This window comes from Cynocephalus volans, chromosome 12, assembly GCF_027409185.1.
Source record: "Cynocephalus volans isolate mCynVol1 chromosome 12, mCynVol1.pri, whole genome shotgun sequence".
Taxonomy (NCBI): Eukaryota; Metazoa; Chordata; class Mammalia; order Dermoptera; family Cynocephalidae; genus Cynocephalus; species Cynocephalus volans.
Genome location: NC_084471.1, coordinates 70880781 through 70908254, shown reverse-complemented (window position 1 = coordinate 70908254; position 27474 = coordinate 70880781). Strand labels below are relative to the sequence as shown.

Here is a 27474-nt window from a genome sequence, read left to right as displayed (position 1 = left end):
ACAAAATAAAACTTGACAGTGTGGTGCAACATTAAAAATTTCCTAAACTATCAGGAGCAAACACTCAGTTAAAAGCTGGGTGTTAACAAGCAGCAATGCAAGAAATTTGGGGAGGCATCAAAGTCACTGCAAGTTTAGTGGAACTATAGAAGACTATTTCTCACCACCTGATGGGTTGCATAGACTGTTTAAATTCTCCCAAACCAAGAGAATATTTGTATTTCAACTTCAAGATGTTCTAGATTCTCCCTTTTCCTAGCATTAATATCAAAATAACTCATTAACAAAAGAAAAATCTTTTAAAAAAAACTAATCAGTCCCCAAAATAAGGGAAATACAGATATGTTTAAAATCCAACCATAATGGGATAGACAGGGCCCCTCTAATTGCCTTCCAGAAGCAAGATATGAGGGGTATGCATTTTCAATATGAATAATTAGGTAGAGGCTTAAGGAAACCCAGCAGTGATGTTACCATGATTTTATTTCTATATCCTAAGCCACTGCTGTTTGTAACTGGCAATTAAAATTTTTTCTACCAACCTAGTGAAGCCAATACAGAATGTAGGATACACGCAAAACACTAAAAATCATTTTTAAAAAGCTGAGGGTCTCAGATATGAAAACATATTGATTCAGGAGTGGGAAGACTAGACTAACACCTAAGTATTTTCTAAACCCAAAAAGCATAACTGATACTTCAGAAGAACAATTTGGCTTTAGATTAATGCTTCACTAGAGGTTAGCTAACAGCAGCACAGGTGTCTGATTAAAAGCCCTAAGGACAATCCACAGGTTATTTGTTTTTGCCAACATGAGAATCAAAGTTTTAAGAATGAGATTTACAGAATTTGAGGCTCCAGGCCTGCTTGCCACCATTAAGTATCCTTGACAGTCTACATTAAAAGAAACAAAAAGCTATGTTTACTAGACTCACTTTGGACGTATAAATACCATTTCTCACCTTTTGAAGGTATGAGGGTAGGAAAGACACAGAGCTTAGGAATCACACAACCCTTGAAACCTTATTAAGTTTATGGAATTTGGACAATATGCATGCTAGCTGACAGGCACATCTGCTAACCCAAACCAGCAACTTCATGCAGAGCCCATAAGGAGGTTCACGACATCCGCACAGATGTAAAAGCAGACACTGTAGGTATCTTAAAACAGTACCAGGAGGCATTAATATAGAAAGGTCTCTAATCTGACCTACATCAGCAGTGCTCTACAATGCAAAGGCCAGACTACATAGCATAAAGCAGCTCATAGACCCCAGTAAGTACGGTTTTCTAGTTCATTCCTGATAAAGTTCTAAGGAACTTAACTACAGTACTGCCATGGAGAACAGCTATAAGGCCAAGTGGATATGTGCCTCTGTGGTGAGGGAGTGCATGTGATTAGAAAATATGTGACATTTGATGAGAATAATTAAAAGCTGGAAAAGACATTTTCACAATCAAATCAGTGATCATCAATCCCACAAAAATACAAATGCAAACTAAATGGCATATTCCCCTTTGGGAGGTCAGGAAGGAAAGCAGATGCCACCAAACAAAATCCAAACAAATAGAAAGCCTAAAATCAGTAAACACAACCAATTATCTGACACAACACAGAAAATATCAAAAAAAAAGAGGAAACTGTCATCTATAAAAGTGAAGTGACATTCCAAGTCAAGAAGTATTACTGGTTTACAGGTTGGCAGAGCACTCCTTATTTTACACTGCAATTGCAGATTCATATATGACAGTTTATATATGCAGATATAGGACACCAATTCACCTTGTTAAGGTTTACTCTTTCCTACCAATCCTTTCTATATTGAGGCCGTACATCATCAATTCCAACTACCTGTTTTCTCCCCAACCTATTTCTGGCAAGCAGCAGCACATGTACAACTCCTGTCTCCCTCTGATTTCCAATTAAAAGAATTCTTCTCCTTAAAGACTATTTGGCATGAAGGATGCTGCATTAAAAACAAGAAGACAAACCCAAATTGCACCATCTTTTTCACAGCAAAAAGTGCCACGAAGTCCAACGAATATCACATCAAATGATCTGTGTCTAGGTGGCAATTTCAGTTAGACAGCTTGGCTTAGAATTCTTCTAGCCATGATTTCTTGAAAGATTTCTTTCCTCATCAAAAATGTTTACTCCAACTACCAGGGATAATCAAGCCCCCATAACAACAGGATTCCTGACCTGTTTTTTTTAAAGGACTCTCAGAAATCTCCTTAAAGATCTCTGTCTAGAATCTAAAGCCACCAACGATGAACAATCTAAACAGTATTTGTTGGCTAGGCTTTCTCACTCTCATGGCACCAATGTTAAATTCACAAGCTCCAATCTCTGAAGTCATATAGGCTGCAAAACCTTGAGGATGCAGCTGTTTCCCTTCAGAAATACAGATAAAAAGTGAGTTTTAAGTTCATAAGGTAATTTAAAATGAGTACAAGGTCCTAAAAATTCCAAATCACAATTTCATTGTTCTTAATATCCTCTAGTTCCATGGCTTCGGCTTCTCCCAGAACTATTCTTACATATGGTCTGGGCTTTCACAGGTGGGATATATACAGCACATCCCCCTTCCCATCAGAGACCCTGGGCTGCTCTCATTTGAACATTTTCCCAAAGCCCAACTTGAAAAAATGACACACCCAATTCTGCAGAGCAGAAGCTGGCCTTGCTCTCCAATCCTTCTTCCTCAATCCCACCTCTGTCTTGCATCAAAACAAAAAAAGGGGTAAAAAGAAAGATTGCATAAGAGTTAAGAGTCAGGCCACTGGCTGCACTTGCCCAAAATGGCAATAAGAGGGCTACTACTCAATTACAACATAAAGAAAGGGGAAAATACCATGTCAAATATATGCCTCTTCCTTCCTTTATGTTTTCAAGGCCAACCATTTCTCTGTTGGGAAGTGAAAATGGTAAGTGACAGGGAGGGGAAGCTAAAACATGATTTTTAAACACACACTCTTAAAAACACACATACCCACACACACACTTAAAGGTCGTGACACTTCAAGTGGCCTGAGCCGATTTCAGAACTCTTGGCCAAATGCCTACCCTCCCACCCACCCTGCACACATTCCCACCCTCCAATCCCACCCTCAGGAGTCATTGCTATGTATCTCATACACACAGCAAAAATCCCTATCCCCTCCCCGACCATATAAAAAAACTAAACAGATAACTTACTTTCTTTAAATTATTTCTTTTAAAGTCTCTTAAAAGATTCTGACATTTAAATACTTCCTCTCTTCTGATATATTAAACACCACAATTGTGTAATAAAACAAACCCTCCATGTTTCAGTTCTGGCAAGAAGAGGGAAGATCATTAATTCCAATCAACCCAATTATGAGGTGGAGAGGCTAAGCACAGAGAAAGTGTTCTTAATCCTTCACAGCTTAAACACATCCCACCTCTCCAATATCAGTAAAAACTATAGTAAAATAGTTAAATGTATGAGGCAGCAGATATAATAACCAAGGCCCTCTATCACCCTCCCACCTATGTTGCAATATCAATTTATTCCCTAGTTCAAGAAGGGTGACATATTTCATAAGGGAAGTAATTTTCATAGTCCAGAATCAGTAGTCAAAAAAAAAAAAAAAAAAAAGTATGTTTCCTTTCTCTTCTTTTTTTTTTTTTTTTTTTGTCTTTACTTAGGAAGGGGTGGAAGTGGTGGAGGAGGTTCTGATGGTAGAGGTGGTGGCCGGGGTTTGTCTGTATTGCCAGATCTGGAAGAGATTCCACCAGCCCGTGGATTCAGATATTCACCATAAGAATGAACAAATTCAAATGCTGGGGGCTGAGTTGGCTGAACACCCTGGGCACTGAGCAGGGAGTGAAGCATATTCACAGTATCTTGATAGTCTATTGTCTGGGTTGTATTGTGACCATTGGCCCCAGTGGGGCCTTTATCCAGTTTCATATGAGGAACTCGAGTTTTACAGCTGGGCTGTGAAAAGGGAAGTCCACTTGTGTCTGAGCTATGCCCAGGCAACTGGGCCACTGTAGGAAGAGGAGGGAAGGAGAAATTTATGGAAGCGGATTTAGTACTCTTGGCAATCTTGGCTGGATGATCAAACACTGCCCCTCCAGTCTCTTCAGGGGGGCCTCTTTTACGAGTAGAACTTGAAGAGGAGAAAGAACTAGACAAGCTATAGGTTTTGTGTACTAAGGTGTTTGTCTGGCTACTATGTTTTGGATCACCTGGACGTTTGTTCCCTGTACCAGCAGGAAGCTGTAAGTGAGAGTGCTTGTGAGAGTGGTGATTATGATGATGATGATGATTAGATGGGTGAGTCTTGTGCTTTTCTTTGTGCTCTCGGCTCTTTAAGACACTGTCATCTACAGAATTGTGCTTGTCAGCTGTGGCATGAACTTTAATGCGCATTTTTATCTCCTCCTGTTTTGAAGAGGCAGCTTTATCTCCACCTGCCACTGGGATTCTCATTTTGAGAACTGTTTTGTCAGCCTTTTCCAGAAAAGGCCGCTCAGGGTTTTCTGAGCCCTCTATGGGCATTTTCAGAATCACTGAAGAATGGCTATCATGGTGAGACAGGAGATTCTGGGCGGCATATGCATACTGTGACTTAACATTGGCCTCCATGTTCTCCAATTGCCTCTTCTGGGCAGCCAACTCTTCTGCATGCTTTGCACGATATTCTTTCAGCGACACTTTAGCTGATGGCACACTCTTACTACTCTGTTTCTGGGAAATAAATGCATTTGAACCATCCTGTTGCAAGGAATGATCAACTCCTGTAAGTGCTAAATTCTCACTAGTCCGATGACCCTGAGCAGGTTCTAGTTTAAAAGGAGGTTGAGAGGACAGCCAACGCTCGCCCTGCAACATCTCCCCACTGTTTAATTTGCTGGATGACCCTTCAGAGATTGGAAGGGAAGGCACCGCACTTGTGGTAGAAGTTGACATGCTCATTAAACCTGCAATGGTTGTGTCTGAAGAGCTCTGAGAAATCATATTGAGGATTGTCTGCTCTGAAGTATTTTCATCCGCTCCTCGGTCATCTGCTTTTGTTTTCTTGGCAGGCTGGCATGCCTAGAATGGAGCAAATAACAACTCTTCGCATCAGATAATTTATTAAATGGAAAAACACTAAGAGGCGCAGATTGTATTTGTGCAACACTGGATGTTTTGAATAGGCCGCAAGCAAAAGGGTGCCCTAACATGAGGTCCAATAAATACTGCCATCAGGAGGAACTGTCAATCAAGAGTCACAGTAATCTATACTCATGTCACAATGCAACGTCAACCAAAAAAGAATTTGTGCTTATTTAAAAACCATTCATGAACATCTGTGCCTTTTTATGACTGCTTATGATTGTAGTTAGTGCATAAATTCTAAAAACTTTGGTAAGATTCTATACGAAATTAAAAGATGAACTATGTGGTCTCAAGCCTACTTCTAACCCAAGGCTTCTAACAGGCAAACTCATTTTCCACAATTCACTCAACTTAGGAGAATGAAATTAAGCTTATCAGTCTGGATTTATGAGAAATGAGGGAAATGTTTTTAAGAAAACTTTCTGTCTGTCACCGGGGGAAAAAAGGAATGATTATTCATAAGTAAGACGTTGAAGGGCTAGCCGGTTAAGCTCAGCTGGTTAGACAACAGCCCTGTAACATCAAGGTCATGCGTTTGGTTCCCCAAACCAGCCATTGCCAAAAAAAAAAAAAAAAAAAAAGGAATGGTTTAATGGTTTGGGCTGTCCAGTTAGCTCAGTTGGTTAGAATGCCACCTTCTAGCACCAATATCAAGGTACTGGCCAGCTGCCAAAAAACAAACAAACAAAATCCCACTAGAGAAAATTATGCAAAGTGAAACAACCCAGGTGCAGAAATAAATATCACGTCCTCACTCATAAGTGAGAGCTAAAAAAATAAACAAACTAATACATTGAACTTTTAAAAAGGAGAGAACAGAACTGTGGTTACTAGAGGTAGAAGCAGGGGGACAGAAAGGAGGATTAATGGGAAATTAATGAGAAATCGGTTAACAGACACAAAGAATGCATACATATTATAATGTGAACAAGCTAACTATTGTGATTTGATTGTATACAACTACTAATAGTCAACTTTGTACCCCACAAATATGTATAATAAATTATCTTGCAATAAAAAAAAAAAGATTTTGAAAAATATTTGAAATACAACTTTAAACATCCATCTATATAAAAACAGAATTCTAAAATCCATTTCAAAAGTAGATAATGTCAAAGACAAAATTATAACATCAGCTCTAACCCTGTAAACCCTGTAATTCTATATCTTGACTTTATCAAAAGTCAGTACTCTGACTCAGAGAAGCCATGTTTTTTTCCCTAACAGTCTCCACACAGAAAATACTCAACCAATGCTGCTGACCAACTGACCATATCATAGAAGTTGTACACACAAAGCAAATCTTGCTATCACCTACAGCCATTAACTTCTGGGCCAGTATCCAAGCTACGAAGTTGAAGTCATAATTATTATGCAACTATAAAAAGGGAAATCCCAAGCCTATGGTACATATCCAATTCTAGTATACCCACTACTGTAGACAAAAGAAGAAATTGGTTTTGTTCCAGAGACTGACAGCAGTAATTCTTACCCTCCAATTCCAAATGCGTTTGAGCCTGTTGGGAGTTTTCTCCAGAATCTGTAGAAATTCATGTGTCAATTCTACAAATAAAGAGCACATTCAAGAAAGATTCAGAGAGACAGAAGTAACGAAACAAGAATAACCTCAACTAACTCACTATTTTCATTTGAATCAAGTCACCTTTGGCCAGATATGTGACAGAACAAGAGAGAATGCTTTTCAAGGTCCCTTACTCTAAAACTTACCATCTAAAAGTTCCAAGGTCACAGTGGCATCAACATACTCCCACCAGTGCTTCCCGTCAGTTGAGACTGGGATCTCCCAGTTGGACCACTTGCAAGCCAGATGAATGCAGACACAGGCCACCACAGGAGGTGTGTACTGCAGGCTAAATGTGGTCAAATGCAGGCTGACATCAGAGGGAAGGAAACAGAGAGTGTCATGAGCTCTCAATTCTCAACCCAAAGCTAAAACTCTCCATTATTTAAAAAAAAAAAGTTCAAAAAGACACAGGAGAGTAAGAAGGGCAAGAAATATCCAGTGCTCTGACCCAGCACTCATTATAATGATTTTCCATTAACTCACCTGCTCAGATAACATTTTTAAATTTTTTGACTACTTATCATTCAATCCACACACTGACCAGTGACCCAAAAACAAAAAACAAACAAAAAAGGCTAGATACTCAGTTTTTTATAACATTGACTTCTGGACAAGTATCCAAGCCCAGAAATCAGTGTTCACTACCTATTATCCTAAGAATAAGCTCACACCTTAAAGAAATATCCTGAAATTATGTCGTCACTTGCCAATCACAGTTCTGGTCTATTTAACATTAATAAAAAGACAATCATTCTCTCAAGTGTGAATATGCTTGATTGATGGTTTATTTTTAAAATTTCTCATTTCAGGTTATAAAAATGAATTGTAGCCCTGACAATTATTAGGGGTATCTTTGGTTTCCAACAAATAAGAGATGAGAGCAAAAAAGTCATTTGGTAATACAAGTTATCTACTAATAATTAATTTTTTTAAAAAGGGAAGAAGAAAGAAAAGGTATTGCAACTCTTTACACATGTAAGTGCCCATTTGTTTGGGAGTAGGGGAAGGAAAGGAGTCTTAAAATATCATAATTATCGCAGAATCCTCCAAATTAGACTTTTGGTCACTACAATGAGCCCTAAGTTTATCTGAACTTTCAGAACAGTGCTCTTGGATATTTTAAGGCAAAGTAACACATGCAGAATGGAGTAGGCCATCAAAGAATCAGTACTAAATAATTTCATCAGCTTGGCAAATTAATAAGCACCATGGAAATTTAAGGTACAACATGAAAACTGCGAAGAAAAATCAACATTCACCAGAGAATTGTCTATAACACACTATATCAAAGGTCATTTCCCCATGCATGTGTCTTTGGGTTCTAGTTTACTAAGTGGTTCTATATATTCCCTAAAAGGTAATAATTCCAACCCAAGTAAAGTCCTATCCCAAAAACATAAGGAAAAAAATTAAAATATAAACCTGTTGGTTGCCATGAAGTAAGAAGTCTGTGCTAAGTCCTTGCTTGCTAAAAACAAAACAAAACAAAACAAAATGGGGTGGGGGAGAGAAAAAAAAAACTATTAGTTCCATTCATTTTCAAGAGATATTTAGTGAGCATTTAATATTTGCAAAGTACTGGAAATACAGTGGTAAATGAGACAGACAGGGTCCCAGACCACCTGATGTTTATATTCTACCAAAGGAGACAGATTAACAATTTTTAATGTTAATATTAATATTTATGCTGCTTCCAGACCTAGGAACTCAAGCTTTATTCTACACACCAGGTATCCAGGATACTTGTTTAAAATGTAATTCCCAGGCCTGCTCCCTAGAGTTTGATTCAGTATGTTTGGAGAAGGGCATATTAAACATTTTTAACAAGTAACCCAGAGTCTGATGCAAAGGTTCACTGAGAAACACTAAGCTAGGGAATGAACTGAGATGATATGGAGGCAAGATCAGAATCTAGAAGACTTAGATATATTTGAGAAAAGTGACATTTGCTTATTTAAAAAAAAATTTTTTTAATTTAGTAGCCTGTAATTTAATCCCCAAATCATCAAATAACATAAATTATTTAATATATTACAATGAAAAAAAAAAAACCACATTCCTCCTTCCTTCAAAAAAAAAAAAAAAAAACTGCTCTGGGTAACAAAGCAAATTTTTATCTTTCTTAGAACTCAGTCTTTTCAATATTAACACATATTGATCTCTGGTTAACCTTATTCTTGTTTAATGTAGACATTTTAATGCTCTCAAATATAAAGAACTTGGGAAAACTGGGAATTTTTACATCAAATACACGTTAATAAAATGTAAAATAAGGCCAATTAACAGGTCTACAAAACTATAAAAGGCACTTAAGTGCACAATGGTATCCAGACAGTCTTGATACTACTATTTAAACTAAATAAGAGGAACTGAGTTTCATTCAAATATAGCTACTATAATTAAATTAGAATAAAAAGAAAAGTCCTGCCAAGCTTTAGGAGTCAATCATGGAAATAAGTTCAAATAAATTGTATATGATCCTCTGGGTGGCCTTTAGCAAACCCTGGAATTAAAATAAGATCACCCACTCCCAAGACTTCCTTAAAACTGATATTAGATACTTATGACTTGGTGACTTTTCAAAATCTGCCACCAGCTTAGACTAATATCCTCAAGAGGTTAACTCTCTTTAATTTGAGATCATCTAAAAACATTAATTATAAGAACCTAATAGATAAACTCCAAGTCAGAACCACTAATTTTGATTTAAGCCAAGTAGGCCCTTCAATTTAACTTTTGGCCAAAGCAAATTTGACCGTCATCTAAAGTTGGGATCTCTTACCTCGAACGAGTTGAGTGCACTTCACCACATGTGTATGTGGGTGATCAATTGTTAGTTCAAAGCCTTAAAAGAAAAAAGGAGCTGGTTAAAAAGCTAAAGATACTCAAGAGATTTTATACTTCCTTTATCTGAGTCATCATTAAAGGCCTCCTTCATTTCCGTCTCCCAAAATTGCTGTTCAGAGGCTAAGAGTCACACAAAGTAAGTAGCATCCTCTTCTCTAAGATGCATTATCTCCAAAGTTGCTTTTATTTGACCTAGAGGCTACCACTAAAATCTCAAGTCCACTGAAGAAAACCCAGATCCTCTAAACACAAAACTCTTTTTTAGGGACAACAGAACATATTATAAGGTTGGAAGAAGCAGTCGCTCAAGTGGTGACTACCTTCTAAAGCTTAACCTTGAAAAAACATTTTAAAAACTATTCCTCTCTGTAGGGTAAATGCTGGACATAGGCCTAGACCTATTCACCCTCCGCGTGCATACCAAAGTTCCCCATGCATACCAAAGTTCTCCCTCCCCACTAGGAAACTACCCCTGGCCAAGGTAGTTACCCAAGGAAAGGCATGTCTCCTTTAAGACAAACGTCCCCTTTAAGACAAACGGAAGACTGGAGGAAGCAAGGACCCTAGGTAAACGGGGCGTGCTGGTGTAAAAATGCTCTGGCAGAGGAAAGTAGCAAGTGGACTGACTTATCTACTCAGTGTGATCGCCTGTGCACTTTGAGCTGCATGAGCTGTGTGAGGGGCACATAAGCATGCAAATGATTTACACCTCTGCTTTGATCTGTTCACTATATAACTGTTGTATATACCCCAGTGGTGGTGTGGACTTCCAGCTGGCCAGCCACCACCAGCAACTGCCTTAAGTCTAATAAACCAATGTCTCTACCTATTGGCCTGGGTGAGTTCTTTGTAATAGGAAAACACTACGCAAGTTCCCTCTCAGATCTGGGGCTCCTGCAGTACACTCTCTTATCTTGGTTTTATTACTTTTTTCATCATCTCAGTTACAATAGGTACTGACCATTTTATTCAACATCAGACAGTCTTTACTAAAATTCATTAAGGAGGATCAGTGAGTCTTTAAAAACTGTCTTTGAGTAAATTGCCTTTCTGAGTATTTAACTAAAATTTTCTAGATATAAGAAGTTTTATTGAGAAATTTACATGATGTAAAAAAAAAAAAAAAAAAACTTTTTTGGTGGCTGGCCAGTAGAGGGATCGAGCCCTGGACGTTGGTATTATCAGCACCACACTCTAACCAATTGAGCTAACCAGCCATCCCATGATGTAAATTATTCTAAAAGGATAATTGGTTTCTGTAAATTTGATCTTATTGGTTTCCACATTAAAATATTAATAAACATTTATTCCATCAGAAAAATATCATTGTCCCCTGAAATATGATTGATTATCTTAGAGATAATTTATTTAAAATAAAAAGTTAACTAGCAGAATTAACTTCGGAGATAAACTTCGAAGAACTCATCATGTGTATATATGAAGGTACTTCAAAAAGTTTGTGGAAAAATAAAATTAAAAGATAATACAAATCTTTCCACCCTCGTATGCACAAAAAAATACAGCTGTACCAATAACTTTTAAACACAATTCATGAAATCCTACCCTACTAAGAGAAAAGTGAAAACCCAAAAGAACAAGAAAAGAAAATCGTTATTTCCATATTTGCTCAGCTTTTAAAGTCAGCCTGTCCAATGAAAATAATAGATAATAACAGAACACCATCAGAGTTGCCCACGCAACTGTAATAGCTTGAGTTCCTCCACTTTCACTGCTGTTCTGTAAACACTGGTTACCAATTTTAAAAACAAATGCTGTTATCTAAATACAAAGACAAATACACCGTAAAAATCCATGGAAGAAAAAGGGTTCTTTAGATAGTTTTTGCCATTCTTTATCAGGTTAAAGACTGCCAAACCTTAAAAAGCAAATCATGAACCCTAGAATGGAAAAACAAAACAAAAAAACACTTACTGCTGTTTCAAAGGTCAGTTGCACCTACATTCTCTCTATGGGACAGGCCTTAGTTAAACTCTAAGCCCCGCAATCTCTGTAATCTGGAAACAGATGGCCACTTTGCAAAAACCTTCCCAAGGGATTTTCTTCCTGTTTCCTATTTCACAAATTGGGCGGGGTGGACAGCTGGTCAGTACTGGGAACAAACCCTGGACCTTGAGTTTAACCAATCTCTTTTGCAAATTTTAAAATAAAATGATTACATAATTTTCTTTTAATGTTTTAAAGAAAATAAACTTACCCAAAGTCTGTAAAATTATGCTTTCTAAAATCACCAAATCTTGTACTTGCTGCAGGTAAGCCTACAGGTAAGATAAGATAAATTATTCCCAAAAAAGACACAATATATAAAGTGTAAACAACTCTAACAACCCCTCCCAGGAAAACCAAAACAGTAAAAGACGAGTGGGATTAGTAGGTATGGTAGGAACTGAAATGCAATCCTTATCCCTTATCTCATTCAGTACAGATTTTCCTTTTAAAAAAAAAAAAAAAGGTACACTGAGAGAAAACACTTCATTTATACATGGCTACAGAAAAAGCACCAGAGACCCGGTTTATTTTGACTGACAGATACTTTAGGTTTCAAAGTTCATGTGATTTAGACACAAGAAAGTTAAAATACATCTTTTTTCAACATCATCAAAATACAGTTGCAGAACTTTCCTATAGTACTATTTAACTGATATCAAACATTTGACTCCTGTTAAACCTTCCCTTTGGGAGTAATCCTAGATTTCTAAAAATTAATAGAAAAGTTCAAAGGAAAAGGGAATAAACAAAAAAATTCTTCCAAATTTATGGCAGCCAATTATAGCCACTAACCACATGTAGCTATTAAGCACTTGAAATGCAGCTAGTCTAAACTGAATTGTGTATAACTACAAAATACAAACTGGATTTTGAAGACTTAGCTAAAAAAAAGAATGAGAAATACCTCACTGATAACTTTTTAATATTGATTATATGCTAAAATGATAATATATTATATATACTGGGTTAAATAAAATATATTACAATTAATTTCCTTTTTTTCAAAATGAGGAGTGGGTGGATAGTACAGGGATCCCGAACCCTTGACCTTGGTATTATCAGCACCAGGCTCTAACCAAGTAAGCTAACAGGTCAGCCCTAAAATGAGGATTTTTAATGAAGTTTAATGAAAAGAAAAATTTAAATTACACATGTGGCTCCCACTGTATTTGTATTGGACAGCTGTGTTCTAGAACTCTGAGAGAATGAGACCTGGCTCAGGAGTTAAGAGACCTATATTGTAGTTAACTTTTCACTTGACTTTATGATTTGAATTAAGTCTGACAAGGACTTAAACTATGTTAGTTCTCCTTTACATACAGTGGAGAAAATATCTTTCCCTAATTTCCTCACAAGGACTGGAGACCCATGTGAGAAGTTATGTAAATACGCTTTGGAGAAGGAAAAAAAGTAGGGATTATTTTCTCTTTGTTTTATTTTCTTGACTCAATTCTATGGACCAATGGCATTTACTAGTCTCTAACCTAAATAAAAGTTCAGAGAAATCACCCTTTTCAACAAGAGCTACCAGTGTGGCCCCAACAGAAAAATGAAGGAGGTCAAGACATTGCTATGCAAAACATAATTAGAAAGGACTACTGATAAAAACAAAAATAAAAATAACTAAAAACCTCTCTCCGATGTGATCAGAACACACAATTCCATTTAACTATTTGATAAAGGATGACTCATGTATCCACTGTGAGACATAAATAATACAGAGCAGAAATTCATAATTTTTCTCCAATACTTACAAATGTCAGACCTCTAAACTCCTCACTCCCCAATCATTGACTTCTAAAACCAGTAGTTTCCCTTGTTTAAAGAAAGTCAAGGAAGGATACAAGAAAACCAAAACGTATGTGTACATGCATATAACGGTCTGGAAGAAGATATACCTAACTTTAATCAGCAGTCTCCTCCTAGGAGAAGGGGAGATTAACTCTAACTTTAAATGTTCCTTAAGTGTTTGGATTCTTTCATAACAAGTATGTATAACTTTTATAATTTCTTAAAAAAAAAAAAGAACTAGTGAAGACTCATTTTCTTAAAGATGCATAATAAAAATTCATCTATAAGAATGTTCTTCATAACATTTATAGTCGTTTTAAAAAGCTGGAAATTATGTACACTTCTTAATGGACAATCGTTTAAAAATATATATATATACATGTATATGATAAAATAGTATCTAGATATTTTTTAAAAGTAGACAATAAGATGGGAAAATATTTGGGATAAAGTGAGGGAAAAAAACAAAATACATGCTCACATAGCTATCCAATTTTATAGAAAAGAAGCTAAAGATAGTAGGGGTTCATATATATATCTGTGCTTCAGTGGTCCAAAATAAATGTAGGTAATATACCTTCTTTGTTTTTCTGCATTTCCCAATTTTAAAACAATGAATACAATTAACTTTTGCCATAAAATTTATATGACTTTTTTGTTAAGGAAAAAACAAACACTAAAAGTTTCCTTTAATAGCCCTCATTCAAACTTCAGTAAATCAGTTACAAAATAAAGATTAAAATAAATTTTAAAAAAAAAACCAGATGTGTAATCTCCTACCTCACTCCTAGTATCAGGAAGTGACTCCTGTGGATGGAGACAAGTATGTGCTACTTTGATGACATGTTCCAATTTTTTTGGTTGCTCCTCTACTTTAGCTGCTAGAAACAAGGCTGCTGGAGCCACAGACTGGATGGAGAGAAAATAAATAATATTTGTTATTTATTTATTTATAAATCAAGGTAGATCTTAAGTGTACCTAAGCCTCAAACAAATCAAGGTGTTTGCTTCAACTTCATCACCTCGTTTATGCTCTTTCACCTACTTTTATCTTTCTCTCTCCTACTCATTAATCCATGTCTGCTTGCAAACACCAATCCTTCAACAAACTCTGATTAAAACCTATCTATGAGAGAAGCTATGAGAAATAAACAGATAGTTTTCTATTTAAAACAAGATTCTTTATTAAGTTTGTATCAAATCGCCCTATATATTTTTTTGTTAAGAACTAAATTGAAATGTCCAGAATAGGCAAACCCACAGAGAGAGAAAGTAAGTTAGTGGTTGCCAGGGACTGCTGGGAGAGGGGAATGGGAGTGATTGCTAATGTGTGAGGAGTTTCTGGAGTGACGTAAACATTCTGGAATTGGACAGTAGTGATGGTTGTGCAATTTTGTGAATATACTAAAATCCAGTAAATTGTACATTCTAAAACAATGAACTTTATTATATGTAAATTACATCTCAGTTATTTATATATATATATCAAATAGTATTTCAAAAAATACAAAGCATGGTATTACACTCAAGTATTATACATAAAAGGCATTTGGGGGAAAAAAATTCAAGTCAGTACACAAGTAAACAACAGACACTAAACAATACAAAACATTGGAGCAATATGACACAAATGTAGCCTAGTGATGTGGGAAACCTCAGGAAATTGAACTTTTCTTGAATCTTAAGAATATTCCAATGAATCAAAGATTACAATAACAAGAGCTAGAATTCACAAGGAGTCAAAGAAATACAATAAGTAATTTTTCAGAATTTAAATATATATTTCACTTTAATGACTAGAGCTGACAAACATTCTAACATAGATGTCTCTCGATATCTGCAGGGGATTGGTTCTAGGATCCCCATGTATACCAAAATCTCTGATGCTCACGTCCCTTATATAAAATGGCTTAGAATATACTTTAAGGTGTGGGGATCTGGGCATGAAGCACATTTTAAACATTAAACTGAGCAGTTATATGAAATGGATGATGGGATGCAGGACACTAAAGATCTGGTTCATTTGTTTTGTTTTTGGTGGCTAACCAGTACAGGGATCGAACCCTGGACCTTGGTGTTATCAGCACCATGTTCTAACCAATAGAACTAACCAGCCAGCCCTTTTTTTTTTTTTGTGGACACTAAAGATTTTTAACAAGAGCAACACTAAAGATTTTAGAAAAAATGTAGTTTAAGAAATATTAGAAAGATTAATCTCGTGGTAAATTAATCTAGAAGGAGGAAAAGATGGGATACACTAAAAGTTAATTTTTAAAAATGAAAAAAATTTAATAATCAGGCATTAGGAAACAAAAGGTTTTTCTGTTTGTTTTTTCCAGCTGGCCGATAAGAGGACCCAACCCATGGGGCTGCGCTCTAACCAACTAAGCTAACTATCCAGCCCAGGAATAAAGTTTAGAGTAGGCACTAGCAGTAGAGAAAGAAAAAAGCACAAGCATCACTTTGGAAAATTAATAGGCCTGCACTAAATATACGTATGTATGTATATACAGAGAAAAAAATTAAAATGGGCTATACTCCAAAATGTTAACAGGATTATCTCTAAAAAGTGGGTTATAAGGAAACCTTCATTTTCTCCTTCATTTTAATTTTATGGTAATAAAAAAAATTATAGGGACAGAAAAAATAGTAACACTATAAAAATTAATAAGACTTTATAACTGATTGGACAAAGGGGAAAGAGAAAAGGACAAGTCAAAGACAACACTAAGATTTTAAGCCTATACAACTTTGCCTTCCAGGAACTAAAAAATATGAAAGGAGCTAACTAAAATATGGTATACAAGCAATGGGTAACAAAGCAAGATAAAATATCATTAAATGAAAGACTGCAAAAGATAAATTTCAATTTCATTTTTGTGCACTCAACCATATAAATACTCAATGCTCCTCACTCAATGCCCCTCATGGAATCACTTTTCAAACTTGCTTATCAAAGCATTTTCCCTTCAAAGGCAAAGTTTCTCTAAGAGGAATTCTTATAACCAGTTAAGGGCATAAAATTTGTACCAGCCAGCTACCAAAATATATATATATAAAATTTTCTCCATTTTAAAAGAACAATAATAATGTCAGCTAATATTTATTGACTGCTATGTGCAGGCACTTAGTAAATTAATTCATTTAAATCCTATTAACTACTCTCTGAGATAGGGACTATTAATGTCTCCATAAAGATGAGAAACCTGAGGCCTATGGTAACTTGCCCAAAGCCACGCAGTTAGGAAGCACTGTAGCAAGGTTCCAAATCTAGATGTTTGATTTCACAGGCCATACTTTTAACCACTAAGCTTGACCTCTTGAGAGTCAACAAATGAGAGTAAAATACACCTACTCAAATTTGTGAGGCATTAAATACAGGATCTGTATTTTGAAAAATATAATGTACACCATAAACACATAAACACACACCACAAATAGTCCACCACTACTTTTATATTCCCCCACTTGAAAATATTTAAGACAGTACATATAGAAATTCAATTAATGAAGCTGAATTTCTAGAAATTCAATTAATGAAGCTGAATTTCTCTCAAAATGAGAGTAAACACAATTCCAGAACTTAACTGAAAAGAAATAAACCAGTCATTTAACCATGTCTACTAAAGAAATAAAATTTTCAATTAAAAGGCAAGGTAGAGTATTGTATCTTGATCTGAGTGATTGTCACATATATATAATAATGCAAACATTAATCGATTTGCATGCTTCAGATTTTTATGCTTTACTTATGTTATACCTCAATAAAAAACTTCCAACAAACAAAAAAAAAGAGCAAGAGTTCTAGGCTCCAAAACCCTGTAAACAAGGAGAAACAATAACACAAGAAAAATATTTACAACACCTGACAACAGCTCTAAGAGCTCATATAAATAAGATAATCAGAGTTTAAAAAGGGGCAAAGAGAACCAAAAGTCTCAATTCTTCAATTTCATGAGAAGAACAACGATCAAAGAGCAAAAGAAGCTCAGCTTCACTAACTGAAGAAATGTAAATTAAGAAAATAATTTAGGACCCCATCTATGTTGTTCATCAATATATCCCTAGCACTTGACAAGTAGTTAGAACTCAATAAATATTTTCTTGAAATAATGAATATTTGTTATTAGAGTGCAAAGAAAAGGACCCTCTCCTATAGTGCTGGAAATAATGTATACTTGGTATAATATTATTATTATGCTTTTATTTATTTATTTTTTTTTGGCAGTTGGCCAGTACAGGGCCCAAACCCTGAACCTTAGTATATCGGCACCACACTCTAACCAGATGAGCTAACTGGCCAGCCAAAGGTATAATTTTTCTAATAGGGCAAATTGACACAACAAAAATTTTACATATGCATACCCTTGAGCAAAGCAATTCCACCTATAGGAATTTATATTAAAATGTTCATATAAGTGCACTATATAAGTACAAGACTATTCCATGTAACATTATTTATAGTATAATAAACTAGAAACAACCCAAATATCCACAAATAGGGAGCTGGTTAAATAACCGTAACTACACAAATACTACGTGGCCATTTAAAATAATAAGAAACCAATATGAAAAGATGTCCAATATATACCATTAAGTGATAAAGGCAAGTTGCACAACAGTAGTATAGCAAGACATGATTTTTTTAATAGACACTAGTATATGTACACAAATATGTCTAAGACACTATATGCCAAACATTTATCAATGGTTACCTCTGAAAGGTGAGATTACAGAAGAGCTTTCACTTTCTACTTTATATATTTTTGTATTGTTTCTATTTTTACCATGGGAATTTATTACCTTTGTAATAAGAAGGAAAAAAAAACATGAAAAAATGCATGAGGGCTTGACAGGATATATAACGTATCAATGCCACAACAAAGTACTAAGTACCCTCAAATTTTAATTTGGATTCCATCACAGCTAAACTTTTAACATATTTAAAGGGTGACATTTTTAATCTGTTATTCCAGAATGTGCCTAAAATCAATCCTCTAAAGAAGATCAACAACCCCAAATTAATCACTGGATTTTGGAAAAGGTCATGACATCCAAAAGCATATCTCTTTATTGGATAATTACTAGACCACTCATTCATTCAACAAGTTTACTCTTTTTTTTTTTTTTTTGAGAGTTGGCTGGTACAGATCCCTTGATGTGTTGTTATCAACACTATGCTCCAACCAACTGAGCTAACCAGCCAGCCCTGATTTCAAATCTTTATCATAGTAAAAGGAAAGAATTATAGAAAACCTTCAGAATAGGCAAGACAGCTATGGATTTCCTCTTCAAATTTTCATTCTTTATCCACTACCTTCTATTCTGGTGCTATCAGATAGCCTCATTAAATATTAATATGCTTATCTCTCCCTTAATAAGAAGGGTGTGCTCTTCCTGGGTGAGGGATATGTTTAAAAAAAAGAAGGGTATACTCCTTGCAATCAGAGGTAGGGTATGGCTGGGGGTATGGCTGGAGATATGGGGGCTAATAACAGAAGAAAACTAAGCTAACTGGAAAATTGGCATAAATCAGAAATACTTAGTCCACAAATCCAAAGGGTTTCTTGTGCAGTTACTTCCAATACTTACTCCATCAATTTCTTACACTACAGGAGCTATATCTAGCTTCACAGATTCTCTTCCAACAGCACACACACCCAAAAAGCTCAAAACCATCATCCTAAGGATAAGTCTAAAACAAGTTCCCTCAAAAGCATAACCTTTTCTAAAAAAAAAATGAAATATTTGACTCACAAATTCTTGTAAAGCGTTCATCAAATTTATCCCTATTACCTTGGGATTTTATTAAACAAATACAGTCTTACCTGCAACCTGGATATCACTATGTATTCACTTCCAAGTCAATTACAATAATGTTAATAGGACCATTTCAGGTAGCAAAACTGAAAATAGCACTATTTACAATTCTGTCCAGAAAAAAAAAATCTATTACTATTATTTTCTTTGTTCTGTTCTTAAAAGCCATTTCCCCACTCATTATTACATAACATACCTTCCCCTCCAACCAGTCATTGATCGGAATTTTATCGAAGGCTTTTGGAAAACCTAAATAACTTACATTCACTTGTTTTCCTGGGACATTATTATTATTTGCCACTTTGAAAGTTAAGCTTAAATTAAGCATAATTTCCCATTTAATGCTGCTCCTCCAACCCAAAAATATTAGCTTTAAGTGTTCGATAGTTTATTTCTTTATTAGATAAGCCACCTTCTCTAAGAATATACTAAACCTACTAGAAAATTAAACACTTCACAGGAAAACTGGAAAGGTGGATTCAGAACAGCAGTGTGACAATGAAAGAGATCAATCCTAAATTCTAAAGTTCAAATCCCAGTTCAGAGACCAACCACAAAGAAATAGATACTTGCAATCAATCACAAAAGGATTACACTATATAAAAAAATCATACTTACATTTCGATGGAACTGTGTAAAGGACTGAATCATGTAGAATCGATGCATGTATACTATAGCAGTGTTGATAGTCAATTGTGACCTAATGTGTTCAAGTTAAGGTCCAAGAACAGGCAGGCAATATAATTCTCAAAAATATAAACTCTATGTCTTCCTGAAAAGACCAAATGGCCAAGCACAGTAGATGCCCCTAAATGAAAATCATACTTACCTCTCCAAATCAAAGAGCAGGTCTGTCTTCTTTCACCAAATTATCGCCAACCAGCACTCAGCATAATGCCTCACACATAACAGATATTAAAATAAATTTACTGAATGAATAAACAAACTTTTGAGGATGTGTGGATTAAGACGGAATATAAACAAAACTGTGTAAGATCTTAAATCTTTCTGTCACTTGCATTCTGAATATTCCGCAATGGCACTCCATTAGCTCAGGATACCTTTTTAACGTGATTTACAAGGCCCTCCCTGATCTGGCTCCTGGGTTTGTCTCCACCATCTCCCTCATCTTCTAACCTCCAGCAACTAACTTTTCAGTTCCACTTCTCTCTGGCAAGCAACCCTTCTCACATGGTGATCCCTGGGACCAGAAACACTTTGAAATGATTTGATATTCATTCACTGAAAAGAAAAAAATGCCATACTTCTAAAGACCTCAGCAGACAAAGTGAGGTACAGAGGTGATGGAGTCCCATGACGGCAATAACCTAACACACATACAAAAAGTAAGGGTTTTAATGATACACTGAAACCGAATTTCAAACAAAAAGTATTAAGTCCTTCCGTACTGACTGGAAGCTTTAGAAACAAACTGTATATCAATAGGAAACAAACTGGCAATAAAAAGAACATCTATTTTGAGATGAGCACCTTAAAATACAAAAAATACTACAGTCAGCAACACATTTAAGTGGAAGATGCATAAATGGAAGCTGCACCCAAGAAAAACTATTCATATGCAGAGTGGACAGAACTTTAAAACTGTATTAGTTTCCTCCGTCATAAAATGAACATATTTTGTAACAAAAATAGGTGGGAAAAGTTCACTAAACTAACTCATCTTTGAAATATGAAGAAAACGAATGCACACCATCACTCTGAGTAATTTAAGAACCCAATATTTTGTAAATGATTTAAAACATTAGATCCGCAGACTCAACATTCCTTCAAACCTAAACTGACATCCTTCCTTCCTCTGAAACTCGTTAAAACCCTAACGATAGCTATTATGTGAACGTCTGAATTCCAAGCATTGTGCTGGGCAGAAAACCAAATAAATGCAAACGGTATCATCCCATTTTACAGCTGAGAAGACCGAGAATTTAACAAGTTACTTAAACAGTTAGTGAAAGGAAAGGATATTAAACCATAGCTGGAGCATTAATTCTAGGCCATCCTTCACAAGACCTTCAGGTACTGAATTTCTCCAAACTCTTTACAAACTGAGTTTGGGAGTCAGCCGTCAACAGTGACATCTCTACCAGACCCCTACGGCATAGCAGAAAAGTAGAATCTCAAAGTCACCAGAGCAAGTCAGAAAACACTGAAGAGAGGCTACTAAGGGCTGGTTAGAACACAAAGCCGGGAAGGATACGAATTCCCAGCAAGGTTGGTGGCATGGCTCAAGAAGCGGGAAATTAACTCCGCCTCGCTTCCCTCGCGCGAACACTGTTTCAGCCCGCCCCATCGTGGGCTTTCCTACCTAGACATCCAGCTCCTGCCCACCTTCTAACCCACTTCCGTCCCTGACAGAGCCTGAGGCCTGGGCACCAGAGCATGGCGGGACCGACTCCAAAGCCGAAGGCCTAGGCCGCAAGGATACACGTTAAGACGTTGCCCCATGTCCTGGAGCAGCTTGGCCGCCTGCTGGCGATTCGAAAGTTCTTTATCTGGGTCCAGACCAAAACGACGGGATGGGCTATTTTCCAGCTGTTCTCGAGTAAAATACCACCGTTTGTTGTTGTTCTTCCTCTCTCCCTCCATACTGCTTCAACCAGAAGGCAGCGGCGGAGGTTGCAAGCACTTCCCAGCGTCACCTAAGCGGCGACGCACATCCGCTGTGCGGGGGCTACTGCGACGTGACGAACTTCGTTAAGAGTCGACGACCAGGTTGTGACACGCTTCCGCAGAGGAAGTAAAAGTCAAAGGGCCTACTTCCGGAATGGACCTCGCGACACCCTGTAGCCGAGTTTACAGCCAGTACGCGACCAGGAAAGACCTTGAGGCGAGGATGCAGGCGCCAGTCATGTGACCGTTGGGAGGTAGGGTGGAGTTAGAACTTCTCGTTCAAACCACGTCTCTTCCCGCGAGAGCTGGGCTCTGTTCGCGCCCTGGGCTAGGCGGGGAGCAACAGTTGCAGTGAGGCTAGGCACCCACCCGCGCGCCGCTGTGCGGCTCTTCGGAGAACTTCGTTTGAGGCAAAGGTGGCGATATAAAATAGGACAGATGGAGACCTTGACAGAGAAAATAGGTGAAACTGTCAAAACCTGAAAACAGTAATCAAAGTGGGTGGCCCTGTCGTAATGTAGAATACTACAACCCATTTGAAAAGCTGCTTTACAAAATGTAGCCAAAGCCGCGAAAACATTCCTGCGTTTCGCCACAGTGATCCGACTTAAAGGAATAAAATGAAATGAACAGCATTAATTTAGTACTTACATGTCCCAGGCACAATACTGATTCTTAAATATGATGCTTTAATTTCATCGGCACAATTCTAAGAGTAACAATGTTTTAATCTCTACTTATGAATGGGTGAACCTAAAACTTCCCTTTCAGTGTGGAAAGCTTCCATCACCACCCCTCACGTGCATACATTTTTAAGTTCCTGTCCTCTGTCAAGATGTGTCCCAACTCCAACGTCTGATAGCTGTTTGATCCTGGTCAAGATACTTAACCTCTCTGTGCTCTTCGATAAAATGTAAATAATATAAGACCTACCGTTTTAGGTTGTGAAAGGGAGTAAATGAAGATTTAACGAGTTAAAATCGTTTACAGTAGTACCTGGTACTTAGAAAACATTCAGTAAGTCTTGTTGTTATCCTAGTATTCATCACGGTTTATTGTAATTGAGGGCAAGGACAATACCTTCATTTTTGTATCCCTAGCTCTACTTAATACAGCTTTGGCACTGGTGAATAATCAATAAATCTTTGTCAAATAAATGCTTACAACACCCTATAATACAGAAACTGAGGCTCAGGGAGATCAAGTAGTTTGCCCTTCACTACACAGTTAATAAGTGTAGATTTAAAAATCGAGTCTAATTCCATTGTTCTTTCTATTCTAGCAAACTGTATTCCTCCTTTTCTGGAACCACACTCAATTTACTTTGATTAAATTTGGATAACTTTAGATATATCTGTACAATATTAGAATCCTTTGTCTTGCTTTTATAATATTTTGGGGTTTGTTATGTCTAGACATGCCTGCTCTTACTATGTTTGATTCTAATTCATTCTCAGAAGTGTTTCCTTCCATTTCAGGCCCTCTTCTGCCATATACTGCCTACAATTAGTATTAGCTCTGTTTTACCCTGGAGAAATTGAGGTTCAGGAAGATTTAAATGATTTACTTCAGGTTATAATGTAAAAGACCTTATGAAATCAAACTTCTTCCATCACAGACTTTTTTCTTTTAATAGAATAAGCACTTTTTCATTTATCTAGTCATGTATATTGTCTTAAACAGTCAAAATTATTTCTCCCATATTCCTCTTGCCTAATTTCAGACATGTGTTTGGTTCTCCACTTAATCTCTTGGATTGATTGGTTCTCCACTTAATCTCTTGGATTGATGACTCCATATTGAATTTGCTGTCTTGGCTGAGTATACCACTCTTCCAGGAAAAAGTTCTGGTATCTGTCAGGCTTCAGGCAATGCAGCTGCTAATCGTGGCTTGCTACCCTAACATACAGAAGAGGGGCACCTTTGTAAACCAGAAAAAAGAAACATTCTTTGACATAAGATGTAATTATTTGAAAGTAGGAAACAGTGATAACATAATTGCTAAATATATGAGTTTTTGAGTCAGGCCTGGATTCAAATTCAGCTATTCCTTTTTTTTTAATCCCCGGCCATCTTAACCGTTTTTAAGTGTACAGGTCAGTAAGGTTAGCTATATTCACTTCGTTGTGCAACAGATCTCTAGAACTTTTTCATCTTGCAAAACGAAAACTATACCCATTGAACAGTTCCCTGTTTCCCCCTCCTTCCAGCCCCTGGCAGTTATCATTCTACTTCCTTTTTATTTGACTTTGACAACTTTAGATACCTCATGTAAGCAGAATCATACAGTATTTGTCTTTTTGTGACTGGCTTATTTTACTTAGTGTAATGTCCTCAAAATCCCCACTATTCTTTTAACTAGCTGTGATCTTGAATGTCATTTCTTCATCCTGAGAGAATATCTGGCACATAGTAGGTTTTCAATACATGTTTATTGTCAAGGTAATGTTAACCATCAGATACATTCCCTTTTTATTGCTGTTGTTTTTGTTTTATTTTTGGCAGCTGGTCAGTGGGGGGATCCGAACCTGTGAACTTGGTGTTATAAGGCTGCACTCTAACCAACTGAGCAAACCAGCAAGCCCCAAATACATTGCCTTTAAAGAACAATTGACAAAAACTTAAGCCAGAGGAATTTTCCTTTTTTATTTTTTTAAAAATGTAAATAGGACTCCATTTTCTGTAAATGACACCTCTGGGGCTCCTCTCCCTAGTCACTAGACTAATCTTGTTCTGAGAATAGGACTATACCATATTTTATGGTTTCATTTTGTTTTGCACTGTGGCTATGAATATCATATTTTAACCATGTCAAACATTACCATTTCTACTGTTATAATAGTTTCTCAACATTCATGTAGTTTCCATATTAAAATATGAAAAGACAATGTTCTATTTGCCTTGCTCCCTAACTCCACATTCATTGGTGTCACATTGATAGCTTGAAATCAGCCTTGGTGGGGCTGGCCCGTGGCTCACTTGAGAGAGTGTGGTACTGATAACACCAAGGCCAAGGGTTCGGATCCCTGTATAGGGATGGCTGGTTAGTTCACTTGGGAGAGCATGGTGCTGACAACACCAAGTCAAGGATTAAGATCCCCTTACTGGTCATCTTTTAAAAAAAAAAAAAAAGAAAGAAATCAGCCTTGGTGTGTATGTACTGGTAACATATTAATAACCAGGTATTCAGAAAAACATTGCTTATGTAAATATATGTAATTAAGTTCATTGTAAAATTTACTGATACAAAGGATGTATAACACCACACAATTTATTAAAAATTTATTAAAATTTTATTTAAAATAAAATATTTATTAAAATAAAATAAATAATAAAATTTGTTAAAAATAAAATTCATATCTGTGGGTTCCACATCCATGCATTCAACCAACCATGGATCTAAAATATTCAAAAAAAATTGTCTATACTGAACATGTACAGACTTTTTCTTGTCATTATTCCCTAAACAGTATAGTATAGCAACTATTTACTTAGCATTTACATTGTATGAGGTGTTTTATAATTTATAAGATAATTTAAAGTATACAGGAGGATGTGCATATGTTATATGCAAATACTATGCCATTTTATATCAGGGACTTGAGTATCTGCTGATTTCAGTATCTGCGGAGGTCCTGGAACCAGTCCCCCAGGGATACCAAGGGATGACTTACACAATCTTCTTTATTGTAAATTTCCTATAGCTATCTGATTCTCACAGAATGCTTTCTTTGAGTTTTGCCAACCTCTTGAGTCAGGAGCATTTGACAAACAAATATAGTTTTGAACATTGGTTGATATTTTCATTTGTATTAATAAGATGAAAGTGAAATAATGAGATTTATGCTGAAACTTGAGCAACATCTTGGCTGAATTGGATAATAGTTTTTGAATACCAAAAGAATTTTTCAGGTTTTTTTTGTTTTTGTTTTTGTACCAGTAAGGGGATCTTAACCCTTGGCTTGGTGTTGTCAGCACCACACTCAGCCAGTGAGCTAACCGGCCATCCCTATACAGGATCCGAACCCACGGCCTTGGTGTTATGAGCACCGCACTCTCCTGAGTGAGCCACGGGCCGGCCCTTTTTTCAGGCTTTTTATGCTATTGACAATGTAATGGCTGTAAACAAAATATGCTTTTATTTCTCAACATTCTTTTTTTGACAGCTGGCTGGTACGGGGATCTGAACCCTTGACCTTGGTATTATAACACCACTCTCTAACCAACTAAGCTAACCAGCCAGCCCAACATGATACACTTTAAAACTTAGTCTGCATTGTTAACATTTTCCCTATCGCTTTTTTTTTTTTTAATGGCTGGCCAACACAGGGATCCTATCACTTTCTTAAGTTGAGACAATCAACGAAATGAATAAATCAACCTTTATTTATTTATTTTTTAAAAACTTTTTAGACTAGTCCATTAAGTAGTGAGAAGGGGGGAAAGAGTAGAACAAGGAGTTCAATCTGTAACTATGAACAATCAATTGAGATAATTCATTACCTTCAGACCACCCTGAATAAATCAAGCTTTGTTTGTAACATTTGTCAATTTCTGTGGTGTAAATTCTCCCACCATGGCTGATTTCAGGCTATCAATGTGACATCACTGATCATGAAATTAGGAAAAGATACAAACACTATCACATAGTATTTCCTCCAGACAGGTGTAATAGATAGGGATTTCCAGTTTTCAGTCTGACATATAAAGAGCTTGGAAGTTATTACTCCCATCCTCATGACAAGAAAAAAGCTGAACAAACTGAACTTTAACAAACCTTCTTAGATCCATCATAGAATTGAGGTGACAGGCCAAACCTGCACCCCCAATACTGGAGAAACAGGTGGAATCAGAACAGGTGGAACAGAGAATCATAACTCACTGGAAGCAAAAACTACTATTGGAACTAGCAACTGGTAGGAATACTTAAATAGGGCAATTGACTAATTGCTGGAGACTGAACATGGACTGGCTTGAGAGATTTTAAGGAACTCTTAGGGCCTATCCTTAAGAGGTCTCTTACGTTTTTGTGGTTTTGCCTCCAGGATTCTTGTCAGGTTCTCACTGTGAAGTCCGAAGAAAAATCCCTTCATGCTTCCAGCAGGAAAAGGAAAAAGGAACCATTTTGAAATACAGCCAAAGTATTCTATTCTCCTTAACAAAGGCCTGCTCTCAAGAGAAACTATTTAACAGAGTCTAACTGACTTGGGTTTTACCAGAGCCTAACCAGTGTGACTGAAGGGAAATACCCAACTGCAGTCTCCTCTAGCCTTCCTGTTTCACCTAAGGGGGGAAAAAAGACGAGACACTTGTGAAGGTCACAGCCAGGGACACAACTCAATAAAAGCCTGAGACATAATAGTAGAATTATAGAGTGTTCCTCCCCATCTTACCACCACATTTGTATGGCTCCTGTATTATAACAGGATTACAACTGAAAGAACTGCAAGGCTCAGACTCTATTTAAGAAGGAATCTCTAAAGAAACACAAAGACAAAAACAAGGACATCAGAGGAAATTTTAGCCTCTGACACCTATAGCTATAGCAAACAGTAAACACAGCCTAACTCCTAGTCATATAAACATAAAACCTGAGTTTTACATCATGTCCAACTTTCAACAAAAAAATTACAAGGCAGGTAAAAAGCAAAAACAGTCTA

General features: G+C 36.5%; 1 protein-coding gene across 1 annotated transcript; it reads right to left on the bottom strand.

The window, feature by feature from the left end:
* Positions 1-3170: 3170 nt before the first annotated feature.
* On the bottom strand, positions 3171-21898 carry CCNT1 (cyclin T1). The gene is made up of 9 exons (XM_063075194.1): positions 21630-21898; positions 19805-19886; positions 14147-14275; positions 11784-11844; positions 9504-9566; positions 8144-8189; positions 6865-7028; positions 6629-6699; positions 3171-5070 (listed from the first exon to the last, which is right to left on the bottom strand). The coding sequence occupies exons 1-9, from the start codon at positions 21788-21790 to the stop codon at positions 3667-3669; spliced, it is 2181 nt and encodes a 726-aa protein (XP_062931264.1). The 5' UTR covers positions 21791-21898; the 3' UTR covers positions 3171-3666.
* Between the last annotated feature and the right edge of the window lie 5576 nt (positions 21899-27474).